Here is a 13,563-nt window from a genome sequence, read left to right as displayed (position 1 = left end):
ATAGGTGCTTTGTTACTGAAAGGAAATAAAATGGTAATGAACTCAAGTCAAGTTACCCTCTTTTTTCCCCCTCAACCCTGTGATTGATTAATGTTGCAGAAACCAACACAAAACCAAGGGCAGAAAAATGGGTATTTGTAAAAACAGGTGTTCAGCCTCCAAAAAGGGGGGGGGGGGGGAATTACCTTATTTGCGTTCAAGCACAGCCCAAGAGGCAACTCTTACTTAAGATGTTTTATTTCTGCATTTCTAAGAGATCAGGAACAGGTGACACATTTTCCTTCAACGCAGGAATGAGGCAGTTCTCGAGTATTGAAGTTGATGTCATTAGAAGAAGCATTTAAGTCTGAGACTACCTTTTAGGTGAAATACCATTAATTGTTGGTATTAACTTTTTGTTATTAGGCCTTTAAGCCATTTGGATTTTATTCTGACATCAGAATTCAGTGTAACAAATTTAGATATGATTTTTCAAAATGAATTTTCTCTGACATTTAAGCTACTTTTTCTAATTATATTGTCAAATTGTGAATACAAAACATAACTTAAGATTATTTCGAACTTTGAAAGCCTGAAAAACACAGTATATTGCATACCTTATTTGTACAAAGGACAGCATTTCTCTCATCTACAGATAATGCTATTTAATATATAAATCAGAAGGATAGTTTTATTTCAAATGTACAATATTCTAAAATGGATAATTTCTCATTGCATTTTAAAGACAAAGTGCTAAACTAAAGCTGTATTTTGTGATTATTTCAACAATAATTAAAGGCGGGAGGGAGAGGGAGACACTGATATAATGCAGGAAACACCGATGGTAACTGATCTACAGAGTGATTCCAGTTTCACATTTATAATGGGCACACTTTATCAGGATATAAATGCCATGAAAATTGGCTCTTCGTAGCAGCACAATCAGTGCTTTTCAAACATGACAATCATGAACAAATTAATGTACATTATACATAACTTACATGACACAATGAACAAAATTAACGTAACAGTGTTAATGCAATTGAGTAACATGTAGTCCAAGGTAGAATTGGGGTTTTCCAAGTTGGTTCAAGAACCTGACAGCAATGGGGAGGAAACTTCAGTTGAGCCTTGAGGTGTGGATCTTCAGGCTCCTGAACCTAAGAAGCAGGCTTAGTCTGGATGGTGGAGTCTGTGATGATGGATGTTGCCTTTCTGTGACGTTACCTCTTGTAGGGAGACCTCCTTAACCATCAATGTGATAATAACATAATAGATTATTGATTATTGTGGTAATACTATGATAGTTTCTTGCTTAATCAGGGCATCAAAGATAATGGGAAGAAGGCAGGAGAATGGTGTTATGAATGGATGGAGCAGACTGGATGGGCTGAATGGCCTAATTGTGCTCCTATGTTTTATGGTCTTATAGTCCTATAATCTATTCCAGTTATATTGAGATGTGAAATAAATATTGACCCCCATATTTGGGTTATTTGTTTTCATTAAGATAGTGCTCTACAAACTGAAGTGTCCGGCAGAGAGAGCAGATGGGCCTCGCTTTTATGGTCGACCTGAAAGATGGTGTTCCAATGAAGCAGTATTGGTAACTGCAGGTATTTACCTGGCTTTCCATTTTAGGGTGTTAAAACAATGGAATGAAACAGTGAAATTCACTCTAGCTCAGCAGGAGGAACTTAAAAAAAAATAATAAGAAATCCCAAAGGAATTTGTGGATATGTTTGTAGATGTACCTAACTGGGAACCATGTTTTTCAATGTTAAATGAAGGCCTGTTCTGATGGTATTTCTTTTGGCTTGATTACTGTGAATCATGGATATGATCCATATCAAGTTATTTTGATGCAGCCTAATTTTGAGAACAGTGCATCCATGTAGACAATTATGAGCGGGCTTGCCTTCCACATAAGAGGTGCACAGTTGAAGTTAAAAAGAGTTTGTATTTGGAAATGAAATGGTTCATCTCAGGGCAAGCGAGGCACCGTTAAATCTGTATTACAAGATTACTGGAGACACAAGGCACTGCAGATGCTAGAATCTGCAACAAACACAAATTACTAGAGGAACTCACCCAAAGGGACCTGCCTAGCCCAGTAAAAGCCCTGACCTAGGAGCCAGTGTTCACTGTGCAATTGGAGAACAATGCTGCTCTGTTCCTTTGGGGAAGGTAGTGAGAATAAGTTCCCACTATCGATTAAGTACTCCCAATAGCATCCGTCTCAAATAACCTCTGACAACAAAATCCAGCTCCTTGCCTTCACATGTGGCTTAGCTGCTAAGCCGGCGGAACCATTTTTACTGATAGGAGAAGGGGCAAAAGCGGGTTACTGGGACTTTAAAACCAGTCACATTGGGCAGGTGGGGCTCATCATCTGTGGTTTAGGAGAAGGAAAACTCTGATCTTAAACTTCCTTGCAGTTACAGCCACTCATGGGCAAGACGTCGAGAGTAAACTGCAAAGATAACTTTGGAACTCGAGTCCCCAAGGCAGTCATATGTTGAGTTCAGTGCTGACTGGCAACTCCTGCGATGTCGCTGGTGACAAACTGTATCGGCTTCTGCCGTTCCGTTGGATTCATCGACTGCTTGGAGATGGGGAGCCTACTTGTTCTCAGGGTATTGTACTACCCTGGTTTATATGTCAAGCAAGTTTGACCTTCACCAATGGAATGCCTCATTGTGCTGCTCTGTCCCCACCTAGCAAATGTGAAATCAGGCCCTATAACTTGGTGTAAAAATAGAGAATCCATTTAAATATTAGAAACATAAAAATCTACAGCACATTATAGGCCCTTCAGCCCACAATGTTATGCTGACCATGTAATCTACTCTAGAACCTGCCTATAATTTCCCTAGTGCATAGCCCTCTATTTTCTAAGCTCCATGTACCTATCCAAGAGTCTCTTAAAAGACCCTATTGTATCCGCCTCTACCACCATCGCCGGCAGCCCATTCCACGCATCCACCACTTCCCGTGTGAAAAAAAACTTACCTCTGACATCCCCCTTGTACCTACTTCCAAGTGCCTTAAAACTGTGCCCCCTTGTGTTAGCCATTTCAGCCCCAGGAAAAAGCCTGTGACTATCCACACAATAAGTGCCTCTCGTCATTTTATACACCTCTATCAGGTCACCTCTCAACCTTTGCTGCTCCAAGGATAAAAGGCCGAGTTCACTCAAACTAATCTCATAAGGCATGCTCTCCAATCCAGGCAACATCCTTGTAAATCTCCCCTGCATTCTCTCTATAGTATCCACATCCTTCCTGTAGTGAGGTGACCAGAACTGAACACAGTACTCCAAGTGGGGTCTAACTAAGGTCATACTTAGCTGTAACATTACCTCACGGCTCTTGAACTCAGTCCTATGGTTGATGAAGGCCAACACACCATACCCCATCTGGACAATATTGTCAACCCGTGCAGCAGCTTCGAGTGTCCTATGGACATGGCTCCCAAGATCTCGCTGATCTTCCACACTGCCAAGAGTCTTGTCATTAATATTATATTCTGTCTATTAAATAATTTGGAGAACTTTCTTTGTGACTTCCATAAGTATACTTCACAACATTGAAATCAAGAATAAACAGGTGCTTTCCTTTAATACCTTCTGTCAACATTTCGATCGGTTGGGATTTTGGAAACTATTGTACAAATGTAAACTTTAAAAAGCAATCTGTGTTCTGTGTGCCATTCAACATCATCTGTCACTATATGAAACCAAGTACTCCTAGAAATGTTCAGGGCCTACGAAAAATGAAAAAAATGCACTTTTATTTGATACTTGACACTACAAATAACTTGTGCAGCATGTACACTTGAGCTATCTGAAAGAAACTCATGATAGCTCTGTCAACCAGGGTGAGTAGGATTGTTAATGACTTTTTTCATGAGGTTCCATTCTGTGCTGTTTTAAGGGAAAATGGTGCAAAGCAAGCAGCTGAAGAGTGAGTGCGAAGAGCGTTAGTCCCTTGACTCGAACTAGTACTGTATCTTGAGTTGATTCTCTTTGTTATCCTCGAGGGAGTCATTTAAGATCAACACTCAATAGTCAGGGTGCTTGTTTTGTTTTCACTGCAGCTGAGTTTTGGCCACGATTGAGGACTGGCTATCCATCATGTAATTTTTTATATCCCATACGCCGTCTCATGGTTGATTGCTTTACTACCTGAGTGCTTTACGACAAATGATCATCTAAAAGAATACCAATCATTCAATACAACAGCACACAAAAAAATACCTGAACTCAACGGCTGCTTTTGTTTCTGACAGACAAGTGCAAGGCCATAACTGTGCTTTCTGTAGTTTGGTATTGTCTGCATTCTTACTTTGTTTGATGGGATTATTGAAAACCAAATGAAATTGTTGGTCAGGGACTTAATGATGCTCGGATCATAAGAGTTGCTGGTTGTTATTTCCATATACAGAGTACAAATTGGAAACATTTTTTGAAGTCTTTTGAATTTAGATTTGATTCTTTCAACCTCCCGTGGAACCTGAAGAGTCTTGTTGACTTTATTGACTTTCATTTTTGCATTGATAGATAAATGTGGTGTCAAAGAATTATTGGTTTGTGTGATTTCTACATAAAATACTGTGATAAATCTAGAATTATTTTATATTGTTTTATTCAGGGCTGCGAAATTCTTTACAACCTAATACAATGTATCACCTATATTCTATAGAGCAGAGGTTCCTAACCTTTTTTATACTATGGACCAATACCATTCAGTGAGGGGTCCATGGACTCCAGGTTAGGAACCCCTGCTAAAAAGTAATACCAGAAATCTGTTGAAGTAATAATCCTGAATTCTGGGCCTCATCTCTTTCCTGACTACTTCAATTATTTAGTGATATTCTAGATAGTACATGTGCCAATCAGGAAAATAGGCATTAGCTTCAAAACAAACAATTCTGATTGAAGAAACTGGCTCTTAAGAAACAAGACTAAATATGGGCTTTTGACTTGTACAACATAACTTGGATTGAAAATCTAGTGGGCATGTGTTTGTTGAAACTTGGGCTGTACTTTCAGTATTGAGCAATCTATCATCTGTATTGCTGGGGAGGGCACTAGATTGTATAGATGTGCTACTTGCATTGATGATGTATTTGAAAATCCCTGAATAAATATGATAGGAAAAGGGATAAGAGTCAAACCTCCCAGGAAAATTTGATTGCTGATTATATTCCAGGGACAAGATGGTGACTCTTTGTATGCATCTCCGATATGAATCATCAAGTCACAGTTACGGGTACTTCAGCAAGCAACACCATTTTAGGATGTTTATACAGTGTATCAATCCACAAATTTGACAGATCCCGAACGGCAGACTCAAGTCATGCGTGCAGTTCCCCTTTAAGAAAACTGAAGTGGGGAAATTGCAGGGAGGTAGTTGCTCGTAAGCTGCAGGAGGTGAGTAGCTGAGTGACTGCCAGGAGAAATGGAAATGTGAACAGGCAGTTAGAGCAAAACACCCCTGTGGCCATTCCCCTCAATAATAATTCTACTGCTTTGGATACTCTTGTGAGCGATGCCCTCCCAGGGAAATGCCATGGAGACTTCAGAATATCTTTCATCTTTCAGGGCATCAGGCCCTGATGGTGTACCTGGTAGGACATTGCAAACTTGTGCCAACCAACTGGCGGGAGTGTTCAAGGACACTTTCATCTCTCACTGCTGCATTTGGAGGTTCCTACCTGCTTCCAAAGGGCGACAATCGTACCAGTGCCCAGAAAGAGCAGGGTGAGCCCCATTGCACTCACAGTTATTGTGATGAAGAGCTTTGAGAGGTTGGTCATGGCCAGAATCAACTCTTCCCCAAGCAAGGACCTGGACCTGCTGCGATTTGCCATTCACTAAAGTAGATCCAGAGCAGATACAATCTCACTGGCTCTCCACTAGATCTTGGATCACTTGGACAGTAGCAGTACCTATGTCAGGCTGCTCTTTATTGATTACAACTCAGCATTCAACTCAGTCATATCCTCAGTTCTAATCAACCAGCCCAACAAGGCAGGCCTTTGTTCCTCCCTCTGCAACAGGATCCTTGACTTCCTCATCAGGAGCCTGTGCAGTTTGGAAGTTGATCACAGACCATCAACACCTCAAGGATGCATGCTTCACCACTGCTCTACTCTACACTCACACCTGTGTGGCTATGCACAGCTTAAAAGCCATCTGTAAATTTGCCGAGACGCAGTATTGTTGGCGGAATTTCAGATGGTGATGAGGAGGTGTACAGGAGTGAGATGTATCAGCTGGTTGACTGGTGCTGCAACAACAACCTTGCACTCAATGACAGCAAGACCAAGGAGTTGATTGTGGAGTTCAGGAAAGGGAAATCAAGGGAACACACCCCAGTCCTCACTGAGGGATCAAAAGTGGGAAGGGTGAGCAGTTTCAAGTTCCTGGGTATCAATATATCAGAAGGTCTATCTTGGGCCCAACATATTGATGCATTTACAAGGAAGGTGCAACAGTGGCTACATGTCATTTGATAGTTGAAGAGTCTTGGTGTGTCACCTACAGATGTACCGTGGAGAGCATTCTAACTGATTATTGTATCACCATCTGATATGGAGGGACCACTGCACAGAACTGGAAAAAGTTGCAAACTCAGCCAGCTTCAACATGTGCAGGATTGAGGACATCTTCAAAAGGCGATGCCTCAGAAAGGTGGCATCCTCATTGACCTCCATCACCCAGGACATGCCTTCTTCTCAATGCAACCATGAAGTAGGAGCTTCGGAAGCCTGAAAACACACACTCAGTGAATAGATTCTTCCCCACAGCCATTAGTATTCTAATTGAACCCATATACACGACCTCAATTTTTTCTTTCCTTTTTTCATTGCTTATTTAATTTCTTTTATATATATAGTAAATTATAGTTTTTTTATTATGTATTGTAATGTACAACTGCTGAAAAACAGCTTATTTTATGATACATGCCAATGATATTAAACCTGATTCTGATACTGCTTTTCCAAATTTTTAAAAGTCTTCCATCATTCTTCCTTTAAAATCAAATTAATTGCAGATGTTCTCTGTCTTAAATATGACATTGTAAGATAATCAAAAATGTTGCTTTGTACAGAATCTAAATTCAAAAACTGTATTAATTTATGAACTGATAACTTTAAAATTCCGCACCTGCATTGATACCAACCAGAAGATAATTCATCCTGGAAAAGTACAGTGCACCACCTCATTCTGCAAAGAATTGAAAATGTCCTTGCTTACTCTGCCAGGCTTCAAAATGGATGGCACATAGATTTGCAAAATGTTTAATGGTATAACAGGCTGGAATTTATTTAAAATTTTCACAACAGGTAGGCTAAATTGATATACAGAAGCACTTGCGACTATAAATATCAGTTCTGTGTTTGTTTACGGAGCATGACTTTTCGCTTGCTATTATTGTAAATTCAGTTTGAAACTCTATATATCAACCTTGGAAAATGCAGTAAGGTGAGAACTTGAGCATTTTAAAGGCTGTTTTTGTTTCTTTATGAAAATTTAACATTTAAAACTTGTTTATTTAAAGAAATTCACAAATAAAGTATGTATATTTTGCTCCAGGCAAAATTAAGAGTGGAAAGTAGTCAACCATGTTACATTACCACCATCTATTAATTTTAAGAAGTAGAGCATTTACATTTAATGACTAACTGGGAAAGTTAAGGTGGGAGGTGACGTGATGGGTCACATGTATTCAAGTTACAGGGCGCATGAAGAACCTCAGTGTAACATCAGGAAGAGAACGTTCAGAAGTAGGAATATGGTGGGAAGATACACAGCAAGGGGCAAGTCTTGGATCAGAGAGAGGGGGAATTTCAATGCATTCTCGCTGAATAAACTGAAACATCTTCAATTCACCTACCTGAAAAGTTAGAAGAAAATGTATTTCAATTCATTACTGACAGTCTGTTTTCTTCATTTCACCATTTAACTAACACTTTAACCTGAAGAAAAATGAAAAGAATGCAATACTGTGGAATTTACAGTGCCTATGAAAAGTATTCACTCCCTTTGGAAGTTTTCAGATTTTATTTCTTTACAGCATTGAATCAGAGTGGATTAAATTTGGCTTTTTATGACACTGATCAACAGGAAAAGACTCTTTCATGTCAAAGTAAAAACAGGTCATGACAAAGTGATCTAAATTAATTACAAATACAAAGCACAAAATAATTTATTGTGTAAGTATTCACCCCCTTTGAAATGACACACCAAATCATTGCTGGTGCAGCCAATTGGTTTTAGAAGTCACATAATTAGTTAAATGGAGATTACCATGAGTAGTTAAGGTGTTTCAATTGATTGTAGTAAAAATACACCTGAATCTGAAAGGTCCATCTACTGGTGAGTCAGTATCCTGGCATTAACTACACCATGAAGACAAAAAAACCCTCCAAGCAACTCCATGAAAAGGTTATTGAAAAGCACAAGTCAGGAGAGGGATATAAGAATATTACCAAGTCACTGAATATCCCTTGGAGTGCAGTTAAGTCAATCATCAGGAAATGTGAAGAATATGGCACAGCTGTAAATCTGTCCACAGCAGGCTGTCCTCAAAAACTGAGTGACCATGCAAGAAGGGGACTAGTGAGGGAGGCCAAGAGGAGACCAATGATAAATCTGGAGGCGTTACAAGCTTCAGTGGCTGAGATGGGAGAGACTACGCATACAACAACTGTTGCCCGGGTGCTTCACCGGTCGCAGCTTTATGGGAGAGTGGTAAAGAGAAAGCCACTGTTGAAAAAAAAAACCCACATGAAGTCTTGGCTAGAGTTTGCCAGAGGCATGTGGGAAACTCTGATGTTAGCTGGAAGAAGGTTTTATGGTCTGATGAAACCAAAATAGAGTTTTTTGGCCATCAATCTAAATGCTATGTTTGGCATAAGCACACCAACCCTACCATGAAGCAAGGTGGTGGCTGCATCATGTCATGGGGATGCTTCACTGCACCAGGCTTGTGAATGTAGAGGGTAAAATGAATGCAGCAAAATACAGAGAAATCCTGAAGGAAAATCTGATGCAGTCTGCATAAAGCCAAAGCTACACAAGAATGGCTTAAAACAACAAAGTTAATGTCTTGGAGTGACTAAGTCAGAGTCCAGGCCTCAATCCAATTGAGAATTTGATGCTGAATTTGAAAAGGGCTGTTCATTCACTATCCCCAAGCAATCTGACAGAGCTCGAGCAGTGTTTTAAAGAAGAATGGGGTAATTGCAGATGTGCAAAGCTGATAGAGACCTATCCACACAGACTTAAGGCTGTATTGTTGCCAAAGGTGCATCTACTAAATAATGACTTGAAGGGGATGGATACTTATGCAATCAATTATCTTGTGTTTTACATTTGTAATTAATGTAGATCACTTTGTAGAGATCTGTTTTTATTTTGAAATGAAAGTGTCTTTTTCTGCTGATCAGTGTCAAAAAAGCCAAATTAAATCCATTGTGATTCCATGTTGTAAACAATAAACATGAAAACTAGACTTAGAAGCTGAAGTGAACTGAAGCTAAAAGCTCTAATTGTAATAACCTATTAAAAGTGATTTGGTATAAATACAGCATTCTATTGCTATTTATATTGGTCATCTGTAATACCAGTGCAAAGATCAGAGGATTAGTAACCATGGTTAAAAGTAAAATTGAACTGTTACCTTTTATTTTGTTATTGAATAGTCTGATTAAATTTTAAACAGGATATTCTGCAGATGCTGGAAATCCAGAGTACACACATAAAATGCTGGCAGAACTCAGCATGTCAGACAGCATCAATGAAGAATGAAGAATCGATATTTTGGGCTGAGACCCTTATCAGAAATAAATAGATTAAATTGGGTGTTTTCAACTGCACTGGAGCATTGATAGAATAAGAGAAAGGTGTAACAATCTGGTCATTGTCTTCATTTTGTACACGGATTGCAGAATTTCGACTTGAGGGAAGTCACATTTACAGTACATTGAGTTAACACCGACAGAACGAGGAGGTATCTTCCCGAACTCCCACAGCCCCCGATGACTCTATGATTTTAGTCTCCGAGATCAACGTGAGAACATCCTTCAGGAGGGCGAATCCACAGAAAGCAGATGGTATACCTGGCTGAGTACTGAAGACATGTTTTAATCAATTGGCTTGTTTATTGATATCGTTAACCTCTCAGTTTGGCAGTCTGAGGTATCCACCTGCTTCAGTCAAGCCGGCGCTCAAAAAGAACATGGTAACCTGCCTCAATCCGGCAGCACTGATGTTAAGCTATGATGAAGTGTTTTGAGAGTTTGGTGGGGTGAAACATATCACCTGAGGAGTGACTTGAATCAATACCAATGTGTCTACTGTCACAGCAGATGCCACTTCATTGGATCTACACTCAGCTCTGGAACATCTGGACAGTGAAGGTACCTCATCAGGATGCTCCTCATTGGCTACAGCTCAGCATTCAATATTATCATCCCCTCAAAACTAATCAATAAGCTTCAAGACCTTAGGCCTGTATACCCCCTTGTGCAACTGGATCCTCGATTTCCTTACTTGCAGATCCCAGTGGCTGTGGATTGGCAACGTAATCTTCTCCACAATCATCATCAACACAGGAGCATCACAAGGCTCTTCGCTCTACTCGCTGTATACCTATGTCTGAGAGGTGAAGTACAGCTCCAGTGCCATAGTTAAGTTTGCTGACGCCACCAATGTTGTTGGCCAAATCAGAGATGGTGAAAAATCATCATGTAGAAGGGAGACAAAAAATCTGGTAAAATGGTGCAGCCACAACAATAACCTCTCACTCAACACCAGCAAAACCAAAGAGCTGATTATTGACTACAGGAGGTCCATGAGCCAGTCTTTATTAGGGGATTGGAAATGAAGAGAATCAGTAACGTTAAATATCTTGGCATTATCGTATCAGAGGATCTGGCGTGTAAGCACCATCACAAGAAGGCAAGACGGTGCCTTTTCTTTCTTGTAGGTTTGCACAGATTCTGCATGTCATCTGAAACTTTGACAAACTGCTATGGAATGCACAGTGGAGGTACCTTGACTGGTTGAATCATGGCCTGATATGGAAACACCAATGCCCAGGAATGGGAAAGCCTCCAGTGCAGTCCATCACAGGGAAAGCCCTCTTCACCACTGAGCACATCAGCAGGGAGTGCTGCAACAACAAACCATCCAGAACTCCCTTCGTCCAGATCATGCGCTGTCTTCTCACTGTTCCCATCTGGAAAGGGATACAGGAGACTTAGGTCCCATACCACTGGGGTCACAAACAGTTATTACCTTCAACCATCAAACTCCTGAACCAGCATGGATAATTTCAGTCATCTCATCTCAGAATTGATAGCATACCCTATGGACTCACTTTCAAGGACTCTACAACTCATATTCTCAATAATATTATTATTTGTATTTGTAGCCTTCCTTTGCAATTTGGTTGTTTATCAGTCTTTGTGTGTAGTTTTTCATTCATTCTATTATATTTACTGTGAATGTCTGTAAGAAAATGAAATTCTTGGTAGATAAGAATCCTCAGTGAATGAGGAAGAGTGATGGGACTACAGTTTCTTCATTAGGTGTATTGGTATATTGAATTTTTAATCACTGTTAATTACATGACTGTACATCTGAGTATTTTTGAGTCTGTATAAGCTGTCACTGAGATCACCTGTAGCAAGAAACTTCGAAGTTGATCATAACCCTTGCCTCTTCATTCATAAATGTTAAATAGCTAGACCAGCCTAAGGGTGACTTCGATGTATGGGATGATCTCTGCAGGCTGGGCCCTAGTCAAAAAAAAGGAAGAGAATTGTTAACTAATAAAGGAAATACAATTCTCTCACAATTTGTTTCTGTAGAGCAGAAGACTTTAAATTTGCCCTTTATAAATGAGTATTAACATAGAAGCATAGAAAACCTACAGCACAATACAGGCTTATTCTTAAGTATAAAGACTGAGGAGCATGTTGCAAACGATGTTGTACATTTTGTTAAATTGGAGTGAGTTCATCAAAACTATTGTGTTACATCTCTCTGCATTTCCTTAACTCACTCCATGCTGCCTCTGTAAGTTTGTAAACTACAGCCTACGTCCACTCTTCACAGCCACAAATTCAATCTGGTATCTTCCTCAGTTATGGAGCTGTGGTGGGAATACTGCCAAATGGCACCCTCATCAAGAATGGAGTTTTAATGTCAATGGAAAGTTCCATTTTCACTGTCGCTCTGACTTCAGATTTGTTTCAAATTAAAACAAATCATGTAAAAGGTGTAAAGCATTTAATGGAACACAAGCTGTTGGTAGAATCTCCTGCCTCCTGATAAGCAGTTTGATGTTGGCTTGGGTTTAGGTGATATTGATTCAGGATGTTGGAAACTGTTACAAAATTTCATTTGTAATTTTAGAATTCCCTAGCAGTTTCCAACATCCTGTATCAATATCACCTACTTTGCACCTGCCTCCTTCATCCACTTAGCCCAAATCAGAAATTCCGGTGCAGTAATGTGAATATATGTTTAAGGTTCAAAGCATGGAAAAATGGTGAATTCAGTGGTGTAAAATTTGTTATTTGGGCAACTGATACATGCTTTTTTTATAAGTCGACTTGTAATTGTAGGGAAATGCATTTTAATCTTGATTTGATCCTACTATGTAAGTTATGTAATATTTTAAGGGCTAGGTGTTCACTGTTTTTTTTCCTCCAAAAATTCAAAATGCAAGTTTAAGTTTGATTGTTGAATAAGGAATAAACCAATATTAATGTCTCAGAAAACCTGGTGACTAAAGTTAACGTTGGAATGACTAGATGCTAATCTTTCAGTAGTCTATATTTCGTTCCTTTCTCAACCATTATAGTACATCTTCAGAAGTGAGCTAGCTCCTTTTCTTAGTGCTTAATTATGCTAATCCACTGAGAATGGAAGTGTTTTCTATGAGAAATAGAGACTGAGTAAATAATGGATTATCTTGTTGGCAGTCCTCCCAAATACAGGTATCAGCACTAAAAGTGAGCATTTGCGCAGAATGTTGCGTTGGAGGGTGCTTTTCTCCGAGCGAATTGGAATCCTAATAATATAATAAAATCGTGTTTTCACTTCATTGTTATTGCTGGAAGCATACTGCAGTGTTACTCATGGGATGTTATTCATGACAAGTTTAAGTTCAGTAAATGATTTCATGCAATGAATTAGCTTAATATTTAACCAATTGCTTTATTTTAGACAAAAAAGGTAAATTGCAATTTTAAAAGTGTGAAAGATTACAATTCTACACTACTGGAGTTTTTCATTTGTGATTATAATAAATATTAACATGCAGCACGTAATATTGTCCTTCTGTAGGGATGACTGGCCATGCAGAAGTAGTGCGAGTTGTGTACCAGCCAGACAAAATCTGCTTTGAAAAATTGCTCAAGGTCTTCTGGGAGAGCCATGACCCAACACAAGGTACAGTAATGAATAGACCAGCTCCTCATTATATTCCTAATTACTGCTGTGGTAATTAGTGTTTCAGTAACATGTTTCAAATGAACCTTGAAACCACACGTGGTCCAAAC

General features: G+C 39.3%; 1 protein-coding gene across 4 annotated transcripts in view; it reads left to right on the top strand.

Moving 5' to 3' along the window:
• Positions 1-13,563, top strand: part of msraa (methionine sulfoxide reductase Aa) — a 310,626-nt gene that overhangs the window by 200,749 nt on the left and 96,314 nt on the right. For all 4 annotated transcript variants that reach the window (XM_059981668.1, XM_059981666.1, XM_059981667.1 and 1 more), the window contains one exon: positions 13,349-13,453. In XM_059981668.1, the coding sequence (XP_059837651.1) occupies positions 13,349-13,453 (105 nt within the window). The remainder of the gene's footprint in view (positions 1-13,348; positions 13,454-13,563) is intronic.

Source organism: Hypanus sabinus, chromosome 10, assembly GCF_030144855.1.
Source record: "Hypanus sabinus isolate sHypSab1 chromosome 10, sHypSab1.hap1, whole genome shotgun sequence".
Lineage (NCBI taxonomy): Eukaryota > Metazoa > Chordata > Chondrichthyes > Myliobatiformes > Dasyatidae > Hypanus > Hypanus sabinus.
The sequence above is the reverse complement of the archived record's forward strand: the minus strand, read 5'-3'. Positions and strand labels throughout refer to the sequence as shown.